The sequence below is a fragment of the Scyliorhinus canicula genome, chromosome 5 (genome assembly GCF_902713615.1).
Source record: "Scyliorhinus canicula chromosome 5, sScyCan1.1, whole genome shotgun sequence".
Classification (NCBI taxonomy): Eukaryota; Metazoa; Chordata; class Chondrichthyes; order Carcharhiniformes; family Scyliorhinidae; genus Scyliorhinus; species Scyliorhinus canicula.
In genome coordinates, this window is record NC_052150.1 from 206,451,920 (window position 1) to 206,475,331 (window position 23,412).

At 45.8% G+C, this 23,412-nt stretch overlaps 1 protein-coding gene across 2 annotated transcripts in view; it reads right to left on the minus strand.

The window, feature by feature from the left end:
* Positions 1-10,321, minus strand: part of rbm33a (RNA binding motif protein 33a) — a 256,149-nt gene extending 245,828 nt beyond the window's left edge. For both annotated transcript variants that reach the window (XM_038798392.1, XM_038798391.1), the window contains exons 1-2: positions 10,088-10,321; positions 5,406-5,484 (exon numbers count right to left, since the gene is read on the minus strand). In XM_038798392.1, coding sequence (XP_038654320.1) covers positions 5,406-5,484; positions 10,088-10,106 — 98 coding nt within the window. In that variant the 5' untranslated portion in view covers positions 10,107-10,321. The remainder of the gene's footprint in view (positions 1-5,405; positions 5,485-10,087) is intronic.
* Between the last annotated feature and the right edge of the window lie 13,091 nt (positions 10,322-23,412).

The following is a 23,412-nucleotide window of genomic DNA, read 5'->3' on the forward strand; positions in this document are numbered from 1 at the left end:
TTTGTGTTTGTCATATGTTCTTTGTTTGAATTTAAACAGCCTTCCACAGCCCCTCGCCAAATTAGTCCGCAGATACCTATGAGAACTTGACGGCATGCTTATCAGCCAAAACCGCTGAGACCTTGCCCGATCCCAGTTCGTAACTGCTCTTCCGATTCGACGGTAGAGACACTACTGCAACCCCCCACGATGACTACATTCTTGCCGGTTACTCAGGCAGTGGAGAAAAGGCAGTGGTCCCCGCCCTGTCTGAGGACCCCCCCCCCCTCTGGTCAGCCAAGCTCGGGTACAGCACAGCCCGCCCTACCCGGGGATTCCATCCAACTCTTACCCGTCACGGCCCATACGCAACTCATTTCGGCTCTTTTGGTTCAAAAGTTTTGTTTTGTTTTAAGGTGACCCTTCGGTTGCTACCCCTCCTGCTATTTACATCCTCAAACATTTGGATGGTAAATCGCAGCCTGCGAGACGGCTCGCACTGTTTCAGTATTTTTAAGTGTCTCTTGTCCTGAAATTCGGTTTTTTTTTTAAATGAGGGAGTCACAGATGGTGACCAATTATAAAGGGTAATTGGCACTAAGGACAGACAGACGAACACACGAGATATTAAACAAGATAATAACAGAAATTATGCTTGTATCCACAGAATTCCGGAAGCTCCAGAGAAGAGAAGAGAAGAGAAAAGAGAAGAGAAGAGAAAAGAGAAGAGAAGAGAGAGAAAAGAGAAGAGAAGAGAAAAGAGAAGAGAAGAGAAAAGAGAGAAAAGAGAAGAGAAAGAGAAAAGAGAAGAAAAGAGAAAAGAGAAGAAAAGAGAAAAGAGAAGAAAAGAGAAGAAAAGAGAAAAGAGAAGAAAAGAGAAGAAAAGAAAGAAGAGAAGAAAGAAGAGAAGAGAAGAGAAGAGAAGAGAAGAGAAGAGAAGAGAAGAGAAGAGAAGAGGAGAGGAGAAGAGAAGAGAAAAGAGAAAAAGATGAAGACAACCTCCATCTTTCTGTATTGGACTTTAAGCACCCCCACCCCCCAAGCCGTCAATGATTCACTCCCCCATAGTACACAGAGCCCAGTGACAAGTAACAGTACCCCAACATGGTGTGATAAGTTTATTACATGGTCCTCCCTTTCGTATGTTGCCGAATCGCTTCTAGCATTGGCAATACACTGCAGCATCGTGCAGACTATCCGCATGAGGAAATGGCGAAGGAGAGCCTACCGCTCACGCACCCCCGGTATACAGGATAAGATCCCCTATTTTCAGTTTCTACCAGGCCCCTGAGCCCCTTGATCTAGAATAAAGAACATTCGTTTGTTTGTGCGTCTTCGTTGCAAATAAAGAGAGATGTTCATTTGTGACCAAAAGATTGTAAAACTCTGTTTGACTGCCAAACCAGAGGAAAATGTGAATGCTGCTATTTTTGTATTGTTAGGAAGCTAGTATGTTTGAATGATTTAAGTCGACGTTCCAGTTCTTGTTTTGTAATGCATGTCCTTTTATGACATAGCGCCCCTTAGAATTATTAGTTAACATTTTTATTGCAGACTTATGGTCAGTGTAGAGGCCAAGGAAGAGTGCTCGCTGGGTTAGGGAATGAAGACACCGCAGTAATGTGATCCTTCACGCTTCGCGTTGAGGATCACAAGGAGGGAGTGTAGCCACCTGGGTTGGCCACTTCCCGATTCCAAAATGGAGGCCCACAAAGAATACAGGGAAAATTGGCCAGGCACAGAAAACAAGTAGGTGCAAGGTTTCCTGTGTATTAAGACTTGCAGAACCCAGACAGAACCGAAACCAGTAGCCATCTACATATTAATGAGCAATCCCCAGGAACAATTAGATACACTGAAACTATTGTGACCAAAGCAGACTCCCCGGCGCCAGCGGGAGCCAGGACAAAGGAAGGCCAACGGACACATAGGAACCGACCAGCAATCAGGGAACAGCTCCAGTATTGGAGAAATCGATTGAAATGATTGGGACATGGTCCAATTAATTGGGACCAGGTCCGGGTCCGCCCAAAAGGGCACGAAACCTCTGGGGACTATAAAGTAGAGTCCCCAAGTTCAGTTCGCTCTCTTGGCACTTGGATCTCAGCGAGGAGAGACCGGCCCAACAGCTTCTTGGCAGGTTCTCCTAGCAGCTCGAAAGAACTCTGGACCGTGACTCTCAACAAGGAGGCCTGTCTAGCAGCTGCACCAACCAAATAAGTCTCCAGTCAACGTACGCTACGAGATAGGCGCTCCTAGCTACTATTCCATACCAGCTTGAAACCTGCATCCGCAGAACCGAACAACGGCCATTGTCCCTCTGACCTGGTGGGCCCTTCCAAAAGCTAAGTATAGGCCTTTAGTGTTAGTGATAGTCTAGTAAGTAGAGTTTTATGCATGAGTAGTGATTGACTGTGTGTATAATAAATGTGTTTTGATTTGAAACTTACTAACTGGTGTATTGAGTTATTGATCAGCACTTGGCTTTGAACCTCATGGTGGTATCAGAAAGAAACCTGGCGACTCTAGAGCAAAGGTTATTAAAACAGAGCAATTAAGTAAAAGCACAATTAGCAACAGTATTGCTCGCACCCAGAGCACAAATTTTTAACGCCACATCGAACCCAATGTTTCCTATAAACTGAAACTTTGTGTTGCAAAATAATTCAGATAATGGGCTTACTTTCCCTACTGGGCATTGCAGGTGCAACGGATTCAGAGGGCTGCTCACCACCACCATCTCAAAGGCATTTAGGGATAGGCCATGGTATCTGAATTTGCCCTTAGCTTTAAATATACCATCACAACCTTCCACCTCCCTACACTGAAGGAATGCAACTGAAAAATGATGGCCAAAATTGTGCTCTTCCAATTATTTCTCAAGTTTCTTCTCAAATTAACTGGTATATTTCAAATGCAAAATGTTTCATGAAGCAGCCAGAGCAACATTAACAAGAATCGATTAGTAACTGGAAAAAGCCAATCGGGCCCAGGCTTAGGGGAAGAATTCAATAAAGGCACTGGAAAACAAAATCCTTCAGAGTGAAGGCAAAGATTAAACAAAAGGAAACAGTTTATTCTTTGTAGACTACCAAGAATCCTGCCTTGGGAACATTTATATGATTGACTCGTTTTAAAGTCATTCTGCTCATTGTCTACTAGTATCTATGGAACGAAAAATAAGTAAATTGGATAACTCCCCCCCAAATGGGTATCAACACCCTCCCCAACAATACTGGCCTGGGATTGAGGTCAGTTGTGGCTGGGGTCAGATTCAGACAAAGTGATTTTTGAACAGTGTATAAAATCAGTGTAAAAATTGTGACCACAAGTGGTTTGGGGCATAGCTCACATAAGTCTTAACTTACACTTTCGCCACTGTTTTTGGATAATTCTGATAATTCTAATATAATTTGGATAATAAATGGAAACTCAACCTTAATACTTGCAGTTTATTACCTTGCCCTCACATTCAGTGAATTACCACGTGCCACAAACTCACTGACCCATGTGTTTAGTATGCATGCTCCTTGTCATTATAATCACATTTCAAAAGACTATTACAAAATTCCACTTCTGTGCCTGAATCTTTTTGGACTTAAGCCAACTGAAATATCCCACTTAAAATCAAACGGACGTAACAGAATAACTTGAGCAGTTAGCGTCAAAAACGAGCCAACTCCCATGACTTACATCTACCTCACGACCCAGTAAGTATGCACAGACAGAAATAGAACACATACAATTAAATTCACCATGAAATATCCCACAGGCAAGAGTGGTCGATGTTCAATTCTACACCAACGTTTTTTGCAATGTAGTCATCTTTGCATAACTCAAATACACAATAATGAGGAAGATGTATACAAATGTAAACTCTCCACTTGTTTGGAAGACTTCCCACAAATGGAAACATCTGCTCCTTATACATTGTCATGAGTGTCATTGCAATGCCAGCATTTACTGCCTATGTCTAATTGCCAGGTCAGCCACCTTATTGAACACGATTCCTGCAATGAACTTCATTGGTTGCAAAACATTATGGGACATCTGCAGCGAAAGACACTAGATAAACGCACGTATCCTTTTTCCAACTCAAGAGCAGAATTATTATAGATAATTGAGTACGCAAAGAGCAGCATAGCTTACATAGACTTGATAGTTATACATCCATAGAAAATAGAAACAGGAGGAGGATATTCGGCTCTTAAGAGACTATTCCACCATTGATTATGATCATGACTGATCAGCAAGTTCAATATAAAACTGGTAATCTAATAATTACTTTGGCATCAATGCAAATGCAAGACGTGTTCTAACATCACAGTTTACACATGCATACACTGCACACTGGGATTCATTTTGTAATCATCCATATCTTCTGTCATGTTGTAAATGGAGAGCTGAAGTTAATCTAGTCGATACTTCACCCCAGTTGTACTAAAACAGCATAACCATTGCGTGAGTTGTTCACTTTCATACACAGGTCGAGTATCCTTTATCCGAAACCCTCAGGGCAGGTTGCATTTTGGTTAACTTTGGCTTTCAGATACCACATATAAACGAACATTATTCACACAGAGGCACAATTACATAATCATGAAACTCAAGTGGTTTTTGCTAGCAAAGGTTAGCAAGAATCCCTCTGCACTTGTGCAAAGACCAGTGCTCCATAAGACAATCCCAGAGGCCTGAAGGGAATTCGATACTGAGTTGTCAATAGCAAGAAGTCTTATAACATCAGGTTAAAGTCGAACATGTTTGTTTCAAACACTAGCTTTCGGAGCACTGCTCCGTCCTCAGGTGAATGCAGTGCTCCGAAAGCTAGTGTTTGAAACAAACATGTTGGACTTTAACCTTGTGTTGTAAGACTTCTTACTGTGCTCACCCCAGTCCGACGCCAGCATCTCCACATCATAGTTGCCAATAGACTAAGGAATCTACCGCTCAGAGATTAGAAAAGCAGGTGGAATTCCCAGCAGGATTTAATCCTTAAATCAGCCAATTCAACGCAAATAAATACTTTGCTAATATTTGTATTTTAAAAGAAAAAGCAATTAATTAAAGGGAACTCTCTCAATAGTCTATTTTTGTAAAGTCTATCATCTGTCGAAGCATTTGTTAATCATTTGCTTAAAAGGAGGGCAAATCCGGGGTGACCGGTGGCGCAGTGGTTAACACTGCTGCCTCACACGCCAAGGGCCCGTGTTCGATCCCAGGTCACTCTCTGTGTGGAGTTTTCACATTCTCCCCGTGTCTGTGTGGGTCTCACCCCCACAACCCAAAATGTGCAGGGTAGGTGGATCTGCCAAGTTAAATTGCCCCTTAATTGGGGAAAAAAAAAGAATTGAGTACTTCAAATTTTGTTTGAAGAGGGTAAATAAGAAATTTGAAAGTGATGTATAATAGTAAAATTCTAGAGCTACCTGTCCCACTCTTCATTGGTTGTTCGTCTTCTCCGAGATCTCTCAGCGCCAGGTTTATCAAGCTGGTCAAATTCATCTTCTGTACAAGTAAAATACAAAGTTTTAGTTTATCACCCACAAGTCAAACCACAAAAATATTGCCAGTTTAGTGTATATATACTGTCCTGGCAAGTTCTAAACATGCCAATCTTACCTTCAGGTTACTTTTTGTATTCAATGTAGGAAATTATTAACGTTGAAATATTGCTTGCAGAATAATTACCAATGAAACTGAGAAAGGAACCATACATACATTAAATAATTGCAAAGGGACCACAGTAGAAATATCACTTGAGAAACACCATTGCTGGCCTCATTTTTGCTGTACACACCAACAATTATTATTATTGATGGTCACAATGTAATATCTGAAATTCAAATTGGAATGGTATGTACAGCAAACTAAACTAATTTATGGTTAATGTAAATGAATTGGGACCAGCCTCACACAAGTACACACGTTAGGCAAAATCCATCTCTGCATTGAAGTTCTCTGTGATCTAGTGTTGCACTATAACTGTAATAATTGGGAAAACCAGGGAAAATCTGGACACCATGAGTGCAGCATTAGAAGAAATGTAAATCACCACAACCCTTTGATCTGCACTCCCAAACAATAAATCTGTAAAGGAAAGTAGGAGGGAAAGTAAGGCCAAAAAGCAAAGTATTCCATTAATCTGCAGTCAACTACTCAAATGGATCACTAAAATACTTAGAAACTAGGATTGCCTCAAAACTCAGAACATTATAAGATAAAGTGGCCGACAACTGCAGCTGCCAGTCAGCAACTGCGGCGTCATGTAAAGGTACTGGTCTGGGAGACCTGATAACGGCTCCTTTGCCATTCTCGCCGACCTGTTACTCCACAAGTCCGGTGGTGGTGGTGACACTGCGGATCTGGGGACAGTGGAGGAGGTACAAGAGGGTGGAGGGAGCGTTGGTCTGGACCCCGATATGCAACAATCACAGGTTTGTCCCGGGTAGGATGGATGGTGGGTTCCAGAGCTGGCAGAGGGCAGGCATCAGAAGGATGGGAGATATGTTAGAGGACAAATTTAATCTGCCGCTAGGAAACGCCTTTAAATATCTGCAAGTATGAGCCTTCCTGAAAAAACAGGTAGTGGCCTTTCCAACGCTACTGAGGATACAGGACAGGGTGGTCTCTGGCACCTGGGTGGGGGAGGGGAGGGTGTTGGATATCTACCAGGAACTACAGGAGGCGGAGGAAAACCCGGTGGAGGAACTCAAGGGCAAGTGGGAGGAGGAGCTAGGTGAGGAGTTGGAAGCGGGTCTGTGGGCAGAGGTCAATTCCTCCTCATCATGTGCCAGGCTCAGTCTAATTCAATTTAAGGTGGTCCACTAGGCACACATGACGGCAGCGAGAATGAGCAAGTTTTTTGGGGTAGAAGACAGTTGTATGAGGTGCAAGGGCAGCCCTGCAAACCATGTCCACATGTTTTGGGCATGCCCGGAGCTTAGAGTGCTCTGGCAAGGGTTCGCGAAGGCAATGTCCAAGGTGCTTAACACACGGGTGGTGCCAAGTCCAGAGAGTGTCACTCTTTGGAGTATCAGAAGACCCGGGGGTTCAGGGGGCGAAAGAGGCCGACGTCTTGGTCTTTGCCTCCCTAGTAGCCCGGAGACGGATTTTATTAATGTGGAGGGACTCGAAGCCCCCATGTGTAGAAACTTTGGTTACCAACATGGCTGGGTTTCTCAGCCTCGAGAAAATAAAGCTTGCCGCAAAGCAATCCATGTGCTTGGGGGGGGGGGGCTTCATTGGGATGGTGTGGGAAGACTGGGTCGTGTGGGGTAATGTCTATTTGATTGTTATTGTATATTTTTTTTGCACTATGTTAATGTTCACTCTAGTTTGTTTTGTTATTATTGTTACTACTGTTTTATTATGAAAAATTCTGCAAAACCTTAATAAAAATACGTTTTTTAAAAACTGCATCTGCCAGTCGTGTGTGGCCGTCAGTTCCTACAGCTTTTCCACTGAAGTTGAAGAAAGTGCAAAACATTGAAATAATACTCCCCCATCCCGTTACACCTCATAGAACATAGAACAGTACAGCACAGAACAGGCCCTTTGGCCCTCGATGTTGTGCCGAGCAATGATCACCCTACTTAAACCCACATACCCGTAACCCAACAATCCCCCCCATTAACCTTACACTACGGGCAATTTAGCATGGCCAATCCACCTAACCGGCACATCTTTGGACTGTGGGAGGAAACCGGAGCACCTGGAGGAAACCCACGCACACACGGGGAGGACGTGCAGACTCCACACAGACAGTGACCCAGCCAAAGCCTTGCCTTTACATGATGTCAGTTTATTTTAAACTCATCCATGGAAACCACGCTGAAGATTTGGAGGCAATTCTGGAAGCATCAAGTTTTTTAAAAATAAATTTTAAGTACCCAATACATTTTTTTCCAATTAAGGCGCAATTTAGCATGGCTAATCGACCTACCCTGCAAGTCTTGGGCTGTGGGGTGAGACCCACACAGACACGGGGAGAATGTACAAACTCCACACGTACAGTGTCCCAGGGCCAAAGTCGAACCTGCGTCCTCAGCATCATGAGGCAGCAGTGCTACCACTGTGCCACCCCTCCGGCAGCAACAAGTTTAGGGCAGGCTCGAGGTTGTAGCCGATGAGGGGACCCTGGGTTTGAGCTGGGGATGATAGATGTGAGGTTCTGGGGATGGGAGGAGAAAGGGGTGAAGGAGATAAAGGATTTCTTTTAGAAGGGGCGGTTCACAAGCTTGGGGGAGTTCAGGGTGAAGTTTGGGCTCCAGCATGAGGAGGGTTTCAGATACATGCAGGTGCAGAACTTCATGAGAAAGGTCTTTCCAAACTTTCCAGTGGCACCATCCTCCTCGCTGCTGGAGAAGGTGCTGTCAATGATGGGGTTGGAGGATGGGGTCGAGAGGAGGATAAAGTGTCCATGGAAGGAATTACGGTTTAGTGGGAGGAGGACCTGGGGATAGCGCTGGAGGAGAGATTATGGTAAGAGATGCTGCGGAAGGTTAAATAAATTCACCCATGGACATGTGTAAACAACAGTCTTTTTTAAAAATAGGTGCATAAATTATTTCTGGGGGCATGCCCACAACAGATCAGTCAAAATTCTCTCATTAAACTTACTATTTTAACAAATATACTTTATTTTTTTTATAAATTTAGAGAATCAAATAAAAAAAATTCCAATTAAGGGGCAATTTAGCGTGGCCAATCCACCTAACCTGCACATCTTTTGGATTGTGGGGGCAAAACCCACGCAAACACGGGGCGAATGTGCAAACTCCACATGGACAGTGACCCAGAGCTGGGATCGAACCTGGGACCTTGGCGCCTTGAGGCAACGGTGCTAACCACTTGCTCCGCCATGCTGCCAAACAAATACTATATGATTTAACATATAATGGATAAATATTTTCCTAAATATACAAATATAAAGCTGGTTACACTTCTCAGCACTTTAACTGAAGGAAATACTCAATCAACTGTTACCAGTTGGTAAACAGACCAACTTACACATCCCACAAAATGTACTTCTTACACCGTGTCACTCATTTTACATTGGCAACAGTGGAGCACTTATTTGTACCATAGCCTTATACTGCAGAAAGACTGAATTACCAAAAAATGCATGATGTAGCAATTTGAATTAAAGAATGGAAATGTAATTGTTAAAAAATGTAATGTAGTCTTAACGTTATAGACAATTACAAGTGCCATCTGACAAGAGTTAAACAGTTCATAACTAGTTATAATCATCCAGATGTAAAATTTTGGCCATAAACGTTCAGGCCAGTATAATGAAATGAAAATCGCTTATTGTCACGAGTAGGCTTCAATGAAGTTACTGTGAAACGCCCCTAGTCGCCACATTCCGGCGCCTGTTCGGGGAGGCTGTTACAGGAATCGAACCGTGATGCTGGCCTGCCTTGGTCTGCTTTCAAAGCCAGCGATTTAGCCCTGTGTGCTAAACAGTATAGGACCAAAACATGAAAATTGTGTTCCTGACTAATAGTAAGCAACGTAAAACATTTGAAATATAAACAGGAAATGTTGGAAACAAGAGATCTACTAGGTTTTGTATACATATATGACAAAGACAGTGTCATGATCATGACTGGGGGAAAATGGGGAAATCGCGCAGTCATTAAACCAACACAAAAAGGATGCTTTTGGTACGAAATGATAAACATTTAGTTTCCAACTCTTTGTCTCTCAATCTCTCCATGCAAGAAAACAGTGCACAGCGAATAAAAATATTGTGACTCAAGATGACCGGTCCCCTTTAAATATATATTTTGTAACGGCTGTAAACCGAGGGGTTGGGCTGGGGAAGGAGAGCAGCAATCGAGCGGGGATTCGGCAATGGAGGCCGCGGTCGTCGACCCAACACCAGCTCCATGCCAGAGACGGTCTGTAAGCACAGCACAGCCAACCCTCTCACCCGGGGAGAGAGGACAGTTCCCCCCTCAGCTGCAGCGGCCTCCTGATAAGGCCAGTGCCAAACCCAGGGTCAGGTCCTTCTCTTTTCCCACGCCGAGCTCGGGCCTCGGCAGCCGCGACAGCCTCACATTTACCTTGATTCCAGTACCTGAACCTGCGATTAGGAAATTACCTTGTGCGTTGCAGGCCATCGTGCAGCGGTTATACTAAGTCGACTGTCAAAGTTGCATTAACCTGGATTCGCTTCGCACGTCCAGGAGACGGGATAAAAGAAGGGAAAATGTATGTATAACGACCCGATTGAACCGTTTCGCTTTTTTTTTGCCCTCCGCTCGAAAGAGAGAGAGAGAAAAAGGTAAATCACAACATGGCGGAATGGCGCTGTCCCCGTGGAGCATCACGGTAAACTGGAGGACTCCTCCGCTGCCGCGCATGCGTGCGTAAGATAGTACACTACCCCGGTGGACCAAGCTTCATATTCCCAGTGGCATCAAAAACAAACAGGAGTTGAGTTTATGGAAAGGATGATGGGGGGAGGATGGTGGTAGCACTGTGTTTAATTGAAGACTTCCCCTAGTGCAGTTTCTTTGAAAAAATGTTACCCAATAAAGTCTGACTCACTACATCACAGCAAAGAATATTTACAAGTGTCAAATATTGTGTAAACACATTTGGTACCACACTCTTGAATTGTGGAAACATCTAATGGGTTGGAGGCACCGCCACCTGCACTTCTGTTCCAATCTAAAACATGAGAATATATTTGGGGTTCCATTGAAAGAGGCACCAGTTGCTGAAGCAAACAAGGCACTTTCAACAGGCCTAAACACAATTTTTTTTAATTATAATCTTTATTGTCAGAAGTAAGCTTACATTAACACTGCAATGAAGTTACTGTCAAAAGCCCCTAGTCACCACATTCGGGCACCTGTTTGGATTCACAGAGAGAGAATTCCGAATGTCCAAATTACCTAACAGCACATCTTTCGGGATTTGTGGAAGGAAACTGGAGCACTGTGAGGAAACCCACGCAGACACAGGGAGAGCGTGCAGACTCCGCTCAGACAGTGACCCAAGCCGGGAATCGAACCTGGGATCCTGGAGCTGTGAAGCAACAGTACTACCCACTATGCTACCGTGCTGCCCAACAGATATTTTGAGTATCTTATTCCATATATTCCACCATTTGCACGTATGCAATATTGTAATATGCAATACCCAGGATTAAGCTCTCAGAGACTGTGTAGCCAGAATGAAAGCAAGTCATCCTCGATCCTGCGTTAGAGATATCACTGTGGAATATTAGCCTGATATCGAGTGTTGCCATTTGCCCTCCAGGATTGCCCTAAAGTCTACAGGAATTAAAGAGACTGTCAAGCATCCCAGGACATAAGTAATAGAAGCATCAAAAATGCTTATTTTAAAATCTTTGCTGATTAGTAATAAAAATATGGGAGATGAGGGAGAAAAAGGTTGTGTCACAAGATAGGACAGTTGGAGACGAAGATAAAATCTCCATGAATATGACTAACCAGAGTTGACAAACCTCGGTTACGTGGACTTTGTAAAGTATAGAAACTATTCCTTCATTTGGAGGGGGGAAAATAAATATATGAAAATCTGAAGGGGGAAAGCCTAATATGAACGATATTAAATCAGTGGTACAGCTCCAGGCTGGTCTGGTGACATGCTGCTCCAGAAAAATAAATATTCAAAATGATGCATTTTGATTTATTCTGAGCACTTTAATATCAATACATTTTTATTCTGGGGGGAAATATTGGGTTTTAAGAGACTAACCAGGCTACCATTTTCCAAGACAGCACGGTAGGACAAGTAATTAGCACTGTGGCTTCACAGCGCCAGGGTCCCAGGTTCGATTCCCTGCTGGGTCACTGTCTGTGTGGAGTCTGCACGTTTTCCCCATGTCTGCGGGGTTTCCTCTGGGTGCTCTGGTTTCCTCCCACAGTCCAAAGATATGCAGGTTTGGTGGATTGGCCATGATAAATTGCCCTTAGTGACCAAAAAAGATAAGGAGGGGTGATTGGGTTTCGGGGATAGGGTGGAAGTGAGGGCTTAAGTGGGACGTTGCAGACATGATGGGCCGAATGGCCTCCTTCTGCACTGTATGTTAATCATAGAATTTACAGTGCAGAAGAAGGCCATTCAGCCCATCGAGTTTGCACCGGCTCTTGGAAAGAGCACCCTACCCAAGGTCAACACCTCCACCCTATCCCCATAACCCAGTCACCCCACCCAACACTAAGGGCAATTTAGTATGGCCAATCCACCTAACCTGCACATCTTTGCACTGTGGGAGGAAACCGGAGCACCCGGAGGAAACCCACGCAGGTCTTCCCACTAGCTGATGCAATTCTCATTCAGTGGCATCTCTTCCATAAGTAACATAACAGCTGCTCGCTGGAATCCCATCAGGCCTTCCAATCATGCCTTATGCCAGCAGGAAATCACATTGGCATCAAACCCAATTGCTAAGCAGTGGCGTGCACAAGACAGTCGTCATTTGGCAAGAGACCTCAAGGTGGGTGCAACAAAGCTGCGCTGCTCCTGATGCATTGTACACCACTCTGCCAGAGCAGACCAGTTTCTGCCCTCCATCTCCATGCTGAGCTGGTCATCGTGGTCAGCAGCTTGCTGCTGGACCTATGGATCCTACTGTGTCACTCAGAACGTGAGGTTGGAGAGTGCAGGGGTCTCCTTCCCTCTCGGTGCCACACACCAGTGTCTCTCTGGACAGCACTGTACTGCGCGGCTCATTCAGCCACTGCAACCAAGGTCTGATGTTCAACCAGAGGGTGGAATGCAAAGTGAGACAAGGAGAAAGCCTGATGAAGAGAGGTGACAATGTGGAAGGAGGTCTGTGCAAGGAGGGGTGAAGAGCAAGGGCTCATAATGCTAGACAGAGGGGAAAGGAGGTGAATGAAGGAGATTAACAATGGAATGCAGAGGGAAGGCCGAGGGGAGGGAGACTGGACCCCAACAAGGTTACATGAAAAGCTCACAAACAAGGGGATACAATATTGTTTACTGGAAGTGGATACATGAAGACTCCAAATGCAGTGGGTAAAGGAAAAAAATGGGTCATGGATGCCTCACAGATGATGGGTTATGGGTGGGGGACGGTGGCTAAATGGAGGAACAGACTAATTCTTGAGGCTACTAGCCTCTTCCCTCTGGGTTTCTGACATCCTGCATGGTCTGGTGAAGACAGGTGGACTGGAGAGAGTGATATGAGTGTGTACTGGATTGGTGTTTAAATATGGCTCTGGGACCTTTGAACCAGTCAGCTGAGGGTGGCTGGACAAATCAGCTGCCAGCCGCCAGGAGAGTCGGAGAGGAACTCACCTGTACATAATTAACGAGGTTTCAGGTGCAGAAACTGGTGTGGGGTTCCATCATTCTGGCCAGTGGGTCAGGCACCACTGGAACCGCACACCACCACACTGAGTCTCAAAATGGGAGAATTCACCCGGGGTCTTCCCGATCCAGTTTACTGAGATGTGATTGTGATCCTTGCACAAATAATCATCTTCCTCCAACTCTTTAAACTCATATTGGGATGCCTTCCCCTCACCACCACCTTCCTCTCGCCACACACCACCCTCAACAGTCAGGTGGAATGCATGTCATATAGTATGTCGGACATTGTGGATTCACCTGGTATTTTAGACAACAACATGTGCAGGAAGTGTCACCACTGCAGAAACTTCAGCTCCATGTTTCTGAGCACAAGCGGTGGCCGGAGCCATTGTGGTGCATGCACAAGGCTGAGAGCTACATGGATAGCATGTTCAGAGAGGTGGCTACGGGCGGCATGGTGGCCCAGTAGTTAGCACTGTTGCCTACAGCATTGAGGACCTAAGTTCAAGCCCGACCCCGGGTCACTGGCCATGTGGAGTTCGCACATTCTCCCCGTGTCTGTGTGGATTTCAGCCCCACAACCCAAAATGTGCAGGTTGGGTGGAATGGCCATGTTAAATTGCCCCTTCATTGGAAAAAAATAATTGGATATTCTAAATTTTTTTTAAAAGAGAGAGGTGGTCACACCACATCTTAGGAGCCTGGAGGCAAAGGGGGAATAGGTGACTGCCAGGCTGCCGTTCACCAATCAGTTTTCGGGTTTGGATACAAGTGAGGGATCACTTCCTCAGGGGATTGCAATAAGAAATAAGTTTGTGGCACCACTGGTGGCTCTGCTGTATAGGAGGGAAGAAAGAAGAGGGGAAAAGCAGTAGTTATGGGGGATTTGTTATTTAAGGGAACAGACAGGCATTTCTGTGTCTCCAGGATGGCATGTTGCAGGGCATCCTTCTCGGGGGGTTGGTAAACTGCCAAAGGTCGTGGTCCACGTCGGAACCAATGACTTAGATCGGAAAGGGGGTGAGGTTTTCAAAGCAGATTTCAGGGAGCTGGGAAAGAGATTGTAAAACAGGACACCTAAAGCAGTATTCTCAGCATTACTCCCAGTCCCACATGCAAGCGAATATAGAAACAGGAAAGTTGGTGTAGGAGGGAGGGCATCGGATTTCTGAGGCATTGGGAAAAGGTGGGACCTGTACAAACCGGGTGGTCTACAGCTGAACGGGACCGGGATGAATATCCCCACACAGAGATTTGTGAGTGCTGTTGGTGGGGGTTTAAATTAGATTGGCAGGAGGATGAAATTTGAGGGAAAATTCAGATCAGGGAACGGGTGATGGAGAATTAGTGAGTGATTCTAAAAGGCAGAAGCAGCACAAGTTTAAAAAGTATACAGCACGGGAATTTGGCAGTCTCAAAAGGTACATATGTGAATGCAAGGAGCATAGTAAGTAAAAACTGATGAGGTGACAGCAAGATATAATTGCTATAACAGAAAGTTGAGTGAAGGAGGGGCAAAAATGGCAGCCCAACATCCCTGGATATAGAGTGGGGGCAATTTTCGAGATGGTAACCATAATATAGTTAGATTTAGCATCATTATGGGAAAGGACAAAGATAGAGCAGGAGTAAAATGTCTGAATTGGCGGACGACAATTTTAGAAGGCTGAGAGATGAGCTGGCGAGTGTTGATTGGATCTGGTTACTGGCAGGATAAACGGTATCAAATCAGTGGAAGGCATTCAAAGGTGAAATTCTACTGGCACAGTGTAGACATGTCCTCACAAATAGAAAGGGTGATACTGCAAAATCTAGGGCCTCCTGGTTAACCAGAAACATACAGGCCAAGATTCAGCAGAAAAAGAAAGCTAATGACAAGCACAAAAGATGTAATACTTCAGGAAACCTAGAGGAGTTTAGAAAGTAGAGGGGTGAAGTAAAAATGGAAATTAGGAAGGCAAGGACCAGATACAAAAAATATTGGCAGATAAAATTCGTGAAAATTCTAACATTAAGAGCAAGAGTATAACTAAGAAAAAGGCAGGGCCTATCAGAGATATTCATGGTAACTTGTGGGTTAACCCAGAAGATGTGGGCAGTGTTCTCATTGAGTATTTTGTCTTTGCCTCCACTGCGGAAAGGGATAACTCAGACATTCTAGTGAATTTCTTGAGGAAATAACCAGGAGGATTGATGAGGACAGTGCAGTGGATGTTGTCCACTTAGATTTCAGTCAGGCACTTGACAAGGTCCCACATGACAGACTGGTCGGGAAAATAAGATCTCATGGGACAAAGAGGAAGGTGGCAGATTGAATCCAACATTGGCTCAATAACTGGAAACAAAGGGTAACGGCCGATGGATGTTTTTTGTAAATGGAAAATAGTTTCCAGTGGTATTCCATAGGGCTCAGTGTTGGGGCCCTTGCTATTTGTTGTACATATTAATGATTTTGACTGAGGCATGATTGGAAAATTCACAGATGATACAGAAATTGGCAATGTAGTTGATAGTGAAGAGGACAGCTGTTGACTCCAGAATAATACCAATAGTTTGGTTGGAGCAGAGAAGTGGCAAATTTATTCAATCCAGGAAAGCGCAAGGTAATGCCTTTGGGAATGCAAATAAAGCAAGGGAATACTCAATAAATGATCATATTGAAAAGGATTGAAGAGGTAAGTGACCTGCATATCCACAGGTCCTTGAAGGTGGCAGAATAGGTGAACAAGTTGGTCAAAAAAGCAAATGGAATGCTTTCCTTTATTGGGTGAGATATTGAAGACAGAAGCAGGGATGTAATGATGGAACTGTAAAAATTCCGTTGAAGTCACCACTGGAGTCTTGTGGACTGTTCTGGTCCCCACATTACAGGAAGATCATAATTTTGGTGGAGAGGAGATTTACAAGAATGTTGCCTGTGCTTGAAAATTGCAGCATGAAAAGTGAAATTACGCTGGTGTAAATGGGTGCGGTTTGAACTTTGGACACTGGAGGTCAACCCCGGGATGTATAAGGCAACATCCAGCGGGCTGACTAATTCTAAGTAACTCAGATTCATGAGATTTACATGTGTTTTACAATTGACAATTGAGGAGAGTTTGGATAGGATAGGGTTGTTTTCCTTCGAACAGAGGAGGCTAAGAGGTGACCTAATTGAGGTTTACAGAAGTATGAGGGGCCTAGACAGGGTAGACAGGAAAGACTTGTTTTCCCCTGGCTGAGAGGTCAATTACCACATGGCACAGATTTAAGATGGTTGGTAGAAGGATTAGAGGAAAAACCTTTTCACCCAGGGCCTGGGGAGCGTCTGGAGTTCACTGCCAAAGTAGATGGTCACGGCTGAAATGCTCAACTGGATCTGAAGTGCTGTAATCGGCAAGGCTATGGACCAAGTGCCGGAAAAAGGGAGTAAAATGAGCAGCTAGATTCTTTTATTGGCACAGCCAGGGTGGGCTGAAAGGCCTCTTTCTGCACCATAACCTTTCAATGATTCTAAAACAGGAGAGGAGACAGAGAAGAATCAACTGACAGAACTGCATTAATACAGAGCATGAAAAGTGAAACTATACTGGTGTAAATGGGTGCAGTTTGAACTTCTGACACTGGAGGTCAACTCCGGGATGTATAAGTCAACATCCAGCGGGCTGACTAATTCTAAGTAACTCGGATTCGTGAGATTTACAATTGACATCAATCTAAGGGAACGCAGAAGCTAAGTCACATATCTAAATGAAGCATTAAAGCTGTCAACACTAAATTCTTGAGCCTTCAGTCAATCAGGTTATCTGTAGTGGCTCTAATCTGACTCCTTGTTGCCGATTATTGTCCCTTCACTGCTGTCCATTACTCCCTTTCTCATCACTGTCATTGCTCTATCCCTTTCATTGCTATCTTCAGTGGAATCAACGTCCTCGTCACCTTCCAACTTTCCTCTCTTCTTCAATTATCCCACTTATTGTCATCCATTTCCTCTGTCTAACCATCCTTCTCACCCCCTCCCACTTTTCTTCTCCATTTTCCTCTTATTGCAGTTCCCCTCGGTGAATCACAATGCCATCCAGTTCCTTTCTCAGATGAACAAAGACATTCAAGCTTGTGCAATGCCAAAGCTCTCCCTAGTAGTTTATATGAGCGCACTTGAAGTTTACAGCAAGGTATTTACAGATTTTTAAGACATTTATGGTTACCCAGTCTATGGTTAATTTTAAATGACCAGACCCCTCTCACTCCATAATCGCTCCTTCCACTAATGACGGTGATTCCAGTCACTTTGGCAAAGGTCAAATCCATCCCGCCACAGCACACCAGGAGCTGGGAACCATGGACAATCCCTTGAGCAGTATTCAACAGAGAATGTTGACATGAAATGTAAATGTACATTGTAAATATAACATGCAATTACAAATTCAGCAATCATAGAAGTTTAAAGGTTGGAAGGAGGCCGTTTGGACCATCACATCCAGTTTGCCCGACAACTTACCATCCAGCGTATCCCACTTTCCAACTCTTGCATCCTTGTAGCGTCTTGTGTATGTGAGGGTGTTTTTCAGACAGTGCGTTCCAGATCCCCATCGCTCTGGGCAGGCACCTCAGAGTATCATATGCAAGATTGAAAGAAATTGGACTGCATGCACAAGTTTGAACTGTTATGTAATTTACAAATGATATGAATGTGGGTGGCACAGTAGCACAGTGGATGGCACTGTTTCTTCACAGCTCCAGGGTCCCAGGTTCGATTCCCAGCTTGGGTCACTGTCTGTGCAGAGTCTGCACGTTCTCCCCGTGTCTGCGTGGGTTTCCTCCGGATGCTCCGGTTTCCTCCCACAGTCCAAAGATGTGCAGGTTAGGTTGATTGGCCATGATAAATTGCCCCTTCGAGTCCAAAAAGGTGAGGTGGGGTTATTGGTTTACGGGGATAGGGTGGAGGTTTGGACTTAAGTGGGGTGCTCTTTCCAAGGGCCAGTGTGGACTCAATGGGCCGAATGGCTTCCTTCTGCACTGTAAATTCTATGAACACATATACTTTTGGGAAAAACGTCTTGGCAAATACGTTTCAGATGAAAGTCGCTCCAGCTAATGTTATGAGCTAAAAGCCCTGTGAAAAATTGCCACCACTGGCTGGGTTCACTGCTTGCAGCAGTACTGAGGGGAAAGGGGTTCTTTAACAATGGACAAGTGTACAACAAAGAAAGAGTTAAAACTGAAGTCTGAGGGTTGTATTCACAGTTTTTGGCTGATCTGTTTTTTTTAAATTTAGATTACCCAATTCATTTTTCCAATTAAGGGGCAATTTAGCGTGGCCAATCCACCTACCCTGCACATCTTTGGGTTGTGGGAGCGAAACCCACGCAGACATGGGGAGAATGTGCAAACTCCACACGGACAGTGACCCAGAATCGAACCTGGGACCTCAGCGCTGTGAGGCAGAAAATGCTAACCACTGTGCCACCGTGCTGCCCTTTTGGCTGATTTGTTGATCAGCTCTCCAAAATGCTGACTGTCAGCATAAAATTCTGACAGTGGACATGTATCATGGTGTGTATTCATGCACTGGCATAGCAATGAATCCACACAGTACTTGGGGTGTTATGCTGTTCATTTCATCATCTGTGGGGAAGGTCTGGTGTTAGCAGCCTACCAAGCAAAGAATTCAATCCTCACATTAGATTTTTTTTAATTCATTTTTTACGTGATGTGGCTTGGCCAGCATTTCTTGCCAATCCCTAATTGTCCTTAAGAAGGTGGTGATAAGATACCGCCTTGAACTGCTGCAGTCCCTGTGGTGTAGGTACACCCACTGTGCTATTAAGGGGGGAGTTTCACGAATTTCTTCCAATGGCAGTGAAGGAGCGAGGGGCTGTTTTAGCTCACCAGGCTAAATCGCTGGCTTTTAAAGCAGACCAAGCAAGCCAGCAGCACGGTTCGATTCCCGTACCAGCCTCCCCAGGCGCCGGAATGTGGCGACTAGGGGCAGTAACTTCATTGAAGCCTACTCATGACAATAAGCGATTTTCATTTCATTTCATTTCATATTTCCAAGTCAGGATGATGAGTGACTTAGAGGGGAACCTTAAGGTGGTGGTGTTCCCCTGTATCTGCCGCCCTTGTCCTCGATAGTAGTGGTCGTGGGTTTGAAAGATCTTGGCCGGGATTCTCCCGCAACTGGCAGGGCAAGCCGTTCCGGTGCCAAAGAGTGGCGTGAACCACAGCGGCGTCGGGTCACACGGAAGGTGCGGAATCCTCCGTACTTCTGTGGGCTAGGCCGGCGCTGGAGTGGTTGGCGCCGTGCCAACCGGTGCCAAGGGGCCTCCACCGGCCGGTGCAAGTTGGCGCATGAGCGGGACCACTGGCGAGATTCCTGCGCATGCACAGGGGTTTCTTCTCCACGCCGGCCATGGCGGAGCCTTACACAGGCCGGCGCAGAGAGAAAGAGTGCCCCCACGGCACAGGCCTGCCAGTAGATCGGTGGGACCCGATCATGGGTCAGACAATCGTAGGGGTCCCCCCGGCGCCGGATCTACCTGCCACCCCCCGAGGACTCCACAAGTTGCCCTCAAAGCCAGGTCCCGCCGGTGTGGACCTTGTCTAATCCTCGACAGCGGGGCTGGCCGTAAACGGGCAGCCGCTCGGCCCTTCGGGGCCTGGAGAATCGGCGGGGGGGGCCACTGCCAACGGCCCCCAACAGGCTTGGCGCGATCCCCGCCTCCGCCGAAAAACCGACACCGGAGAATTCAGCAGTCGGCATCGGAGCAGCGGGGCAGAATTGTTGCCACCCCCCCCCGCCGATTCTCCGCCCTGGCCGGGGGGGTGGGGGGGGGGGGAGTTAAGAGAATCCCACCCCATGTCTAAGGAACCTTGGTGAGTTACTTGGTGAGTTATTTTTGACTAAAAATATTTTTAGTCAAGTTTTAACATTTTAACAATTAAACACATAAAGTAGGGGACATGTGGCGCAGTGGTTAGCACTGGGGCTTCGGCGCTGAGGACCCAGGTTCCAATCCCGGACCTGGGTCACTGTCCTTGTGGAGTTTGCACATTCTGCCCGTGTCTGCGTGGGTTTCACCTCCACAACACAAAGATGTGCAGGTTTGGTAGATTGGCCACGATAAATTGTCCCTTTTATTGGGTACTCTGAATTAATTTTTTTTAATTTTAAAAATAAAACACATAACGTTTACAAAATAAAACCAACCCAAAACAACCCCCTGGATTCACCCCACCCACCCTCCCCAAAACCGTGCCCCCAACTAACCTACTCCCACCTTCTCCCTACCCCTCCTCCCAGCAATTGGTGGCAACCCGCTCCCCGAAATGCAATACAAACAGACTCCATCTCCTGTGGAATTCCTCACTCGATCCCCCCTTCAGAGCAAATGTCACCTTTTCCAAATACAAGAATTCTATTCGATCCCCCAGCCATACCGAGGCAGAGGGTGGAGAATCTGACCTCCACCCCAACAGGACCTCCCTGCGCGCGAAGGCTAAAACATCTGCCCTGCACCTCCGGCAAATCCAACACCCCAAATAATGTCTCCAGGGGACTAGGTCTCAGGCCACATGGAGGATCGCCGACATAGGGCTGAAGAATGACCCCCAAAACTTCTCCAACTTTGGGCAGGGCCAGAATATGTGCACTTGATTGGCTGGACCCCTCCCACACCACTCACAAGTATCCTCCACCCCCTTAAACAACCAGCTCATCCTCAACTTCATCAGGTGAGCTCTATATTACCACTTTCAACAGTATCAACCCCAGCCTCACACACAAGGTTGAAGCATTCACCCTCCACACACCTCACACCACAGTTCCTCCTCCAGCGCCATCCCCAACTCCACTTCTCACTTGGCCTTAACCCCCTCCAGAGACGCCCTATCCTTCTCCAAATTCCTCCTATAAATCACTGAGAAGTCTGCATCTCCAACCCCATCACCGACAACACCCCCTCCAATAACAAAGAGGGCAGTGCCACCGGAAAGGTCAGACATACCTTTTTTCTGCAGTGCATCTTGTAGATGGTGCACACGGCTGTTACTGTGCGTGGGTGGTGGAACGAGTGAATGTTTGTGATAGGGATGCCAATCAAGTAGGTTGTTTTGCCTGGATGGGGTCAAGTTTCTTGAGTGTTGTTGGAGCTGCACTCATCAAGGCAAGTGGAGAGTATTCCATCACACTCCTGACTTGTGCCTAGTAAGTGGTAGACAGGCTTTGGGGAGTCAGGAGGTGAGTAACTCACCACAGGATTCCTAGCCTCTGACCTGCATTTGTAGCCATAGTATTTATAAGGCTAATCCAGGTCAGTTTCTGGTCAAAGATAACCTCCAGGATTTTGACATTGAGGCAATTGTGATGGTAAAGCAATTGAATATCAAGGGCTGATGATTTTGATTTAATTTTATTTAGCACGGTACTTAGCACAGCAGCACGGTAGCATGGTGGTTAGCATAAATGCTTCACAGCTCCAGGGTCCCAGGTGCGATTCCCGGCTGGGTCACTGTCTGTGCGGAGTCTGCACGTCCTCCCCGTGTGTGCGTGGGTTTCCTCCGGGTGCTCCGGTTTCCTCCCACAGTCCAAAGATGTGCGGGTTAGGTGGATTGGCCATGCTAAATTGCCCCTAGTGTCCTAATAAAGTAAGGTTAAGGGGGGGGGGGTTTATTGGGTTACGGGTATAGGGTGGATACGTGGGTTTGAGTAGGGTGATCATGGCTCGGCACAACATCGAGGGCCGAAGGGCCTGTTCTGTACTGTACTGTTCTATGTTCTATGTTCTATTGTCACGTGTACCGAGGTACAGTGAAATGTATTGTTCTGCGTATAGTCCAGACAGATTGTTCCACACATAAAAAATATAGTACATATGATAAATACACAATGTAAATACATAGTAATGATAATAATCTTTATTAGTGTGACAAGTAGACTTACATTAACACTGCAATTAAATTACAGTGAAAATCCCTTAGTCGCCACACTCTGGCGCCTGTTCGGATACACTGAGAGAGAATTCAGAATGTCCAATTCACCTAATAAGCACCTCTTCCGGGACTTATGGGAGGAACCCAGAGCACCCGGAGGAAACCCAAGCAGACATGGGGAGAAGATGCAGACTCCACACAGCCAGTGACCCAAGCCAAGAATGGAACCCGGGTCCCTGGCACTGTGAAGCAACAGTGCTAACCACTGTGCTACCGTGCCGCCCATACACACAGACATCAGGCGAAGCATATGGAATGTTGTACTACTCAGTAGAGATGATGTGTGCAGAGATCAGTTAAATCCATGAGAGGGTCATTCAGGAGTCTGGTAACAATGGGGAAGAAGCTGTTTTTGAACCTGTTAGCGCATGTTCTCAGACTTTTGTGTCTCCTGCCTGAAGAGGAAGAGGTTGGAAGGGAGAATAACCCGATGGGAGGGGTCTTTGATTATGCTGCCCGCTTTCCCAAGGCAACTGAGGTGTTGACGGCACGGTAGTGCAGTGGTTAGCACTGTTGCTTCACAGCGCCGGGGACCCAGGTTTGATTCCCGGCTTGGGTCACTGTCTGTGCGGAATCTGCACGTTCTCCCCATGTCTGCATGGGTTTCCTCCGGGTGCTCCAATTTCCTCCCACAAGTCCTGAAAGATGTGCTTGTTAGGTGAATTGGACAGTCTGAATTCTCCCTCAGTTGTACCCAAACAGGTGACAGAGAGTGGTCGCCAGGGGGTTTTTATAGTCACTTCATTGCAGTGTTAATGTAAGCCTGCGTGTGACACGAATAAAGATTATTATTATTAGACAGAGTGAATGGATGGGAGGCGAGTCCGGGTGATGGACTGGGCTGTGTTCACGACTGTCTATAATTTCTCACAGCTTTGGGCCGAACAGTTGCCATACCAGGCTGTGATGCAGCCGGATAGGGTGCTTTCTATGGTGCATCTGCAAAAATTGGTAAGAGTCAATATGGACATGGTTCTCTCTTATTGGAGATAATCATTGTCTGGCACTTGTGCGGCTTGAATGTTAATTGCCACTTGTTAATCCGAGCCTGGATGTTGCTGCATTTGCACGTGGACTGCTTCAGTGTCTAAGGAGTTACAAATCGTGCTGAACATTGTGCAATCATCAGCGAAGGTCCCCATA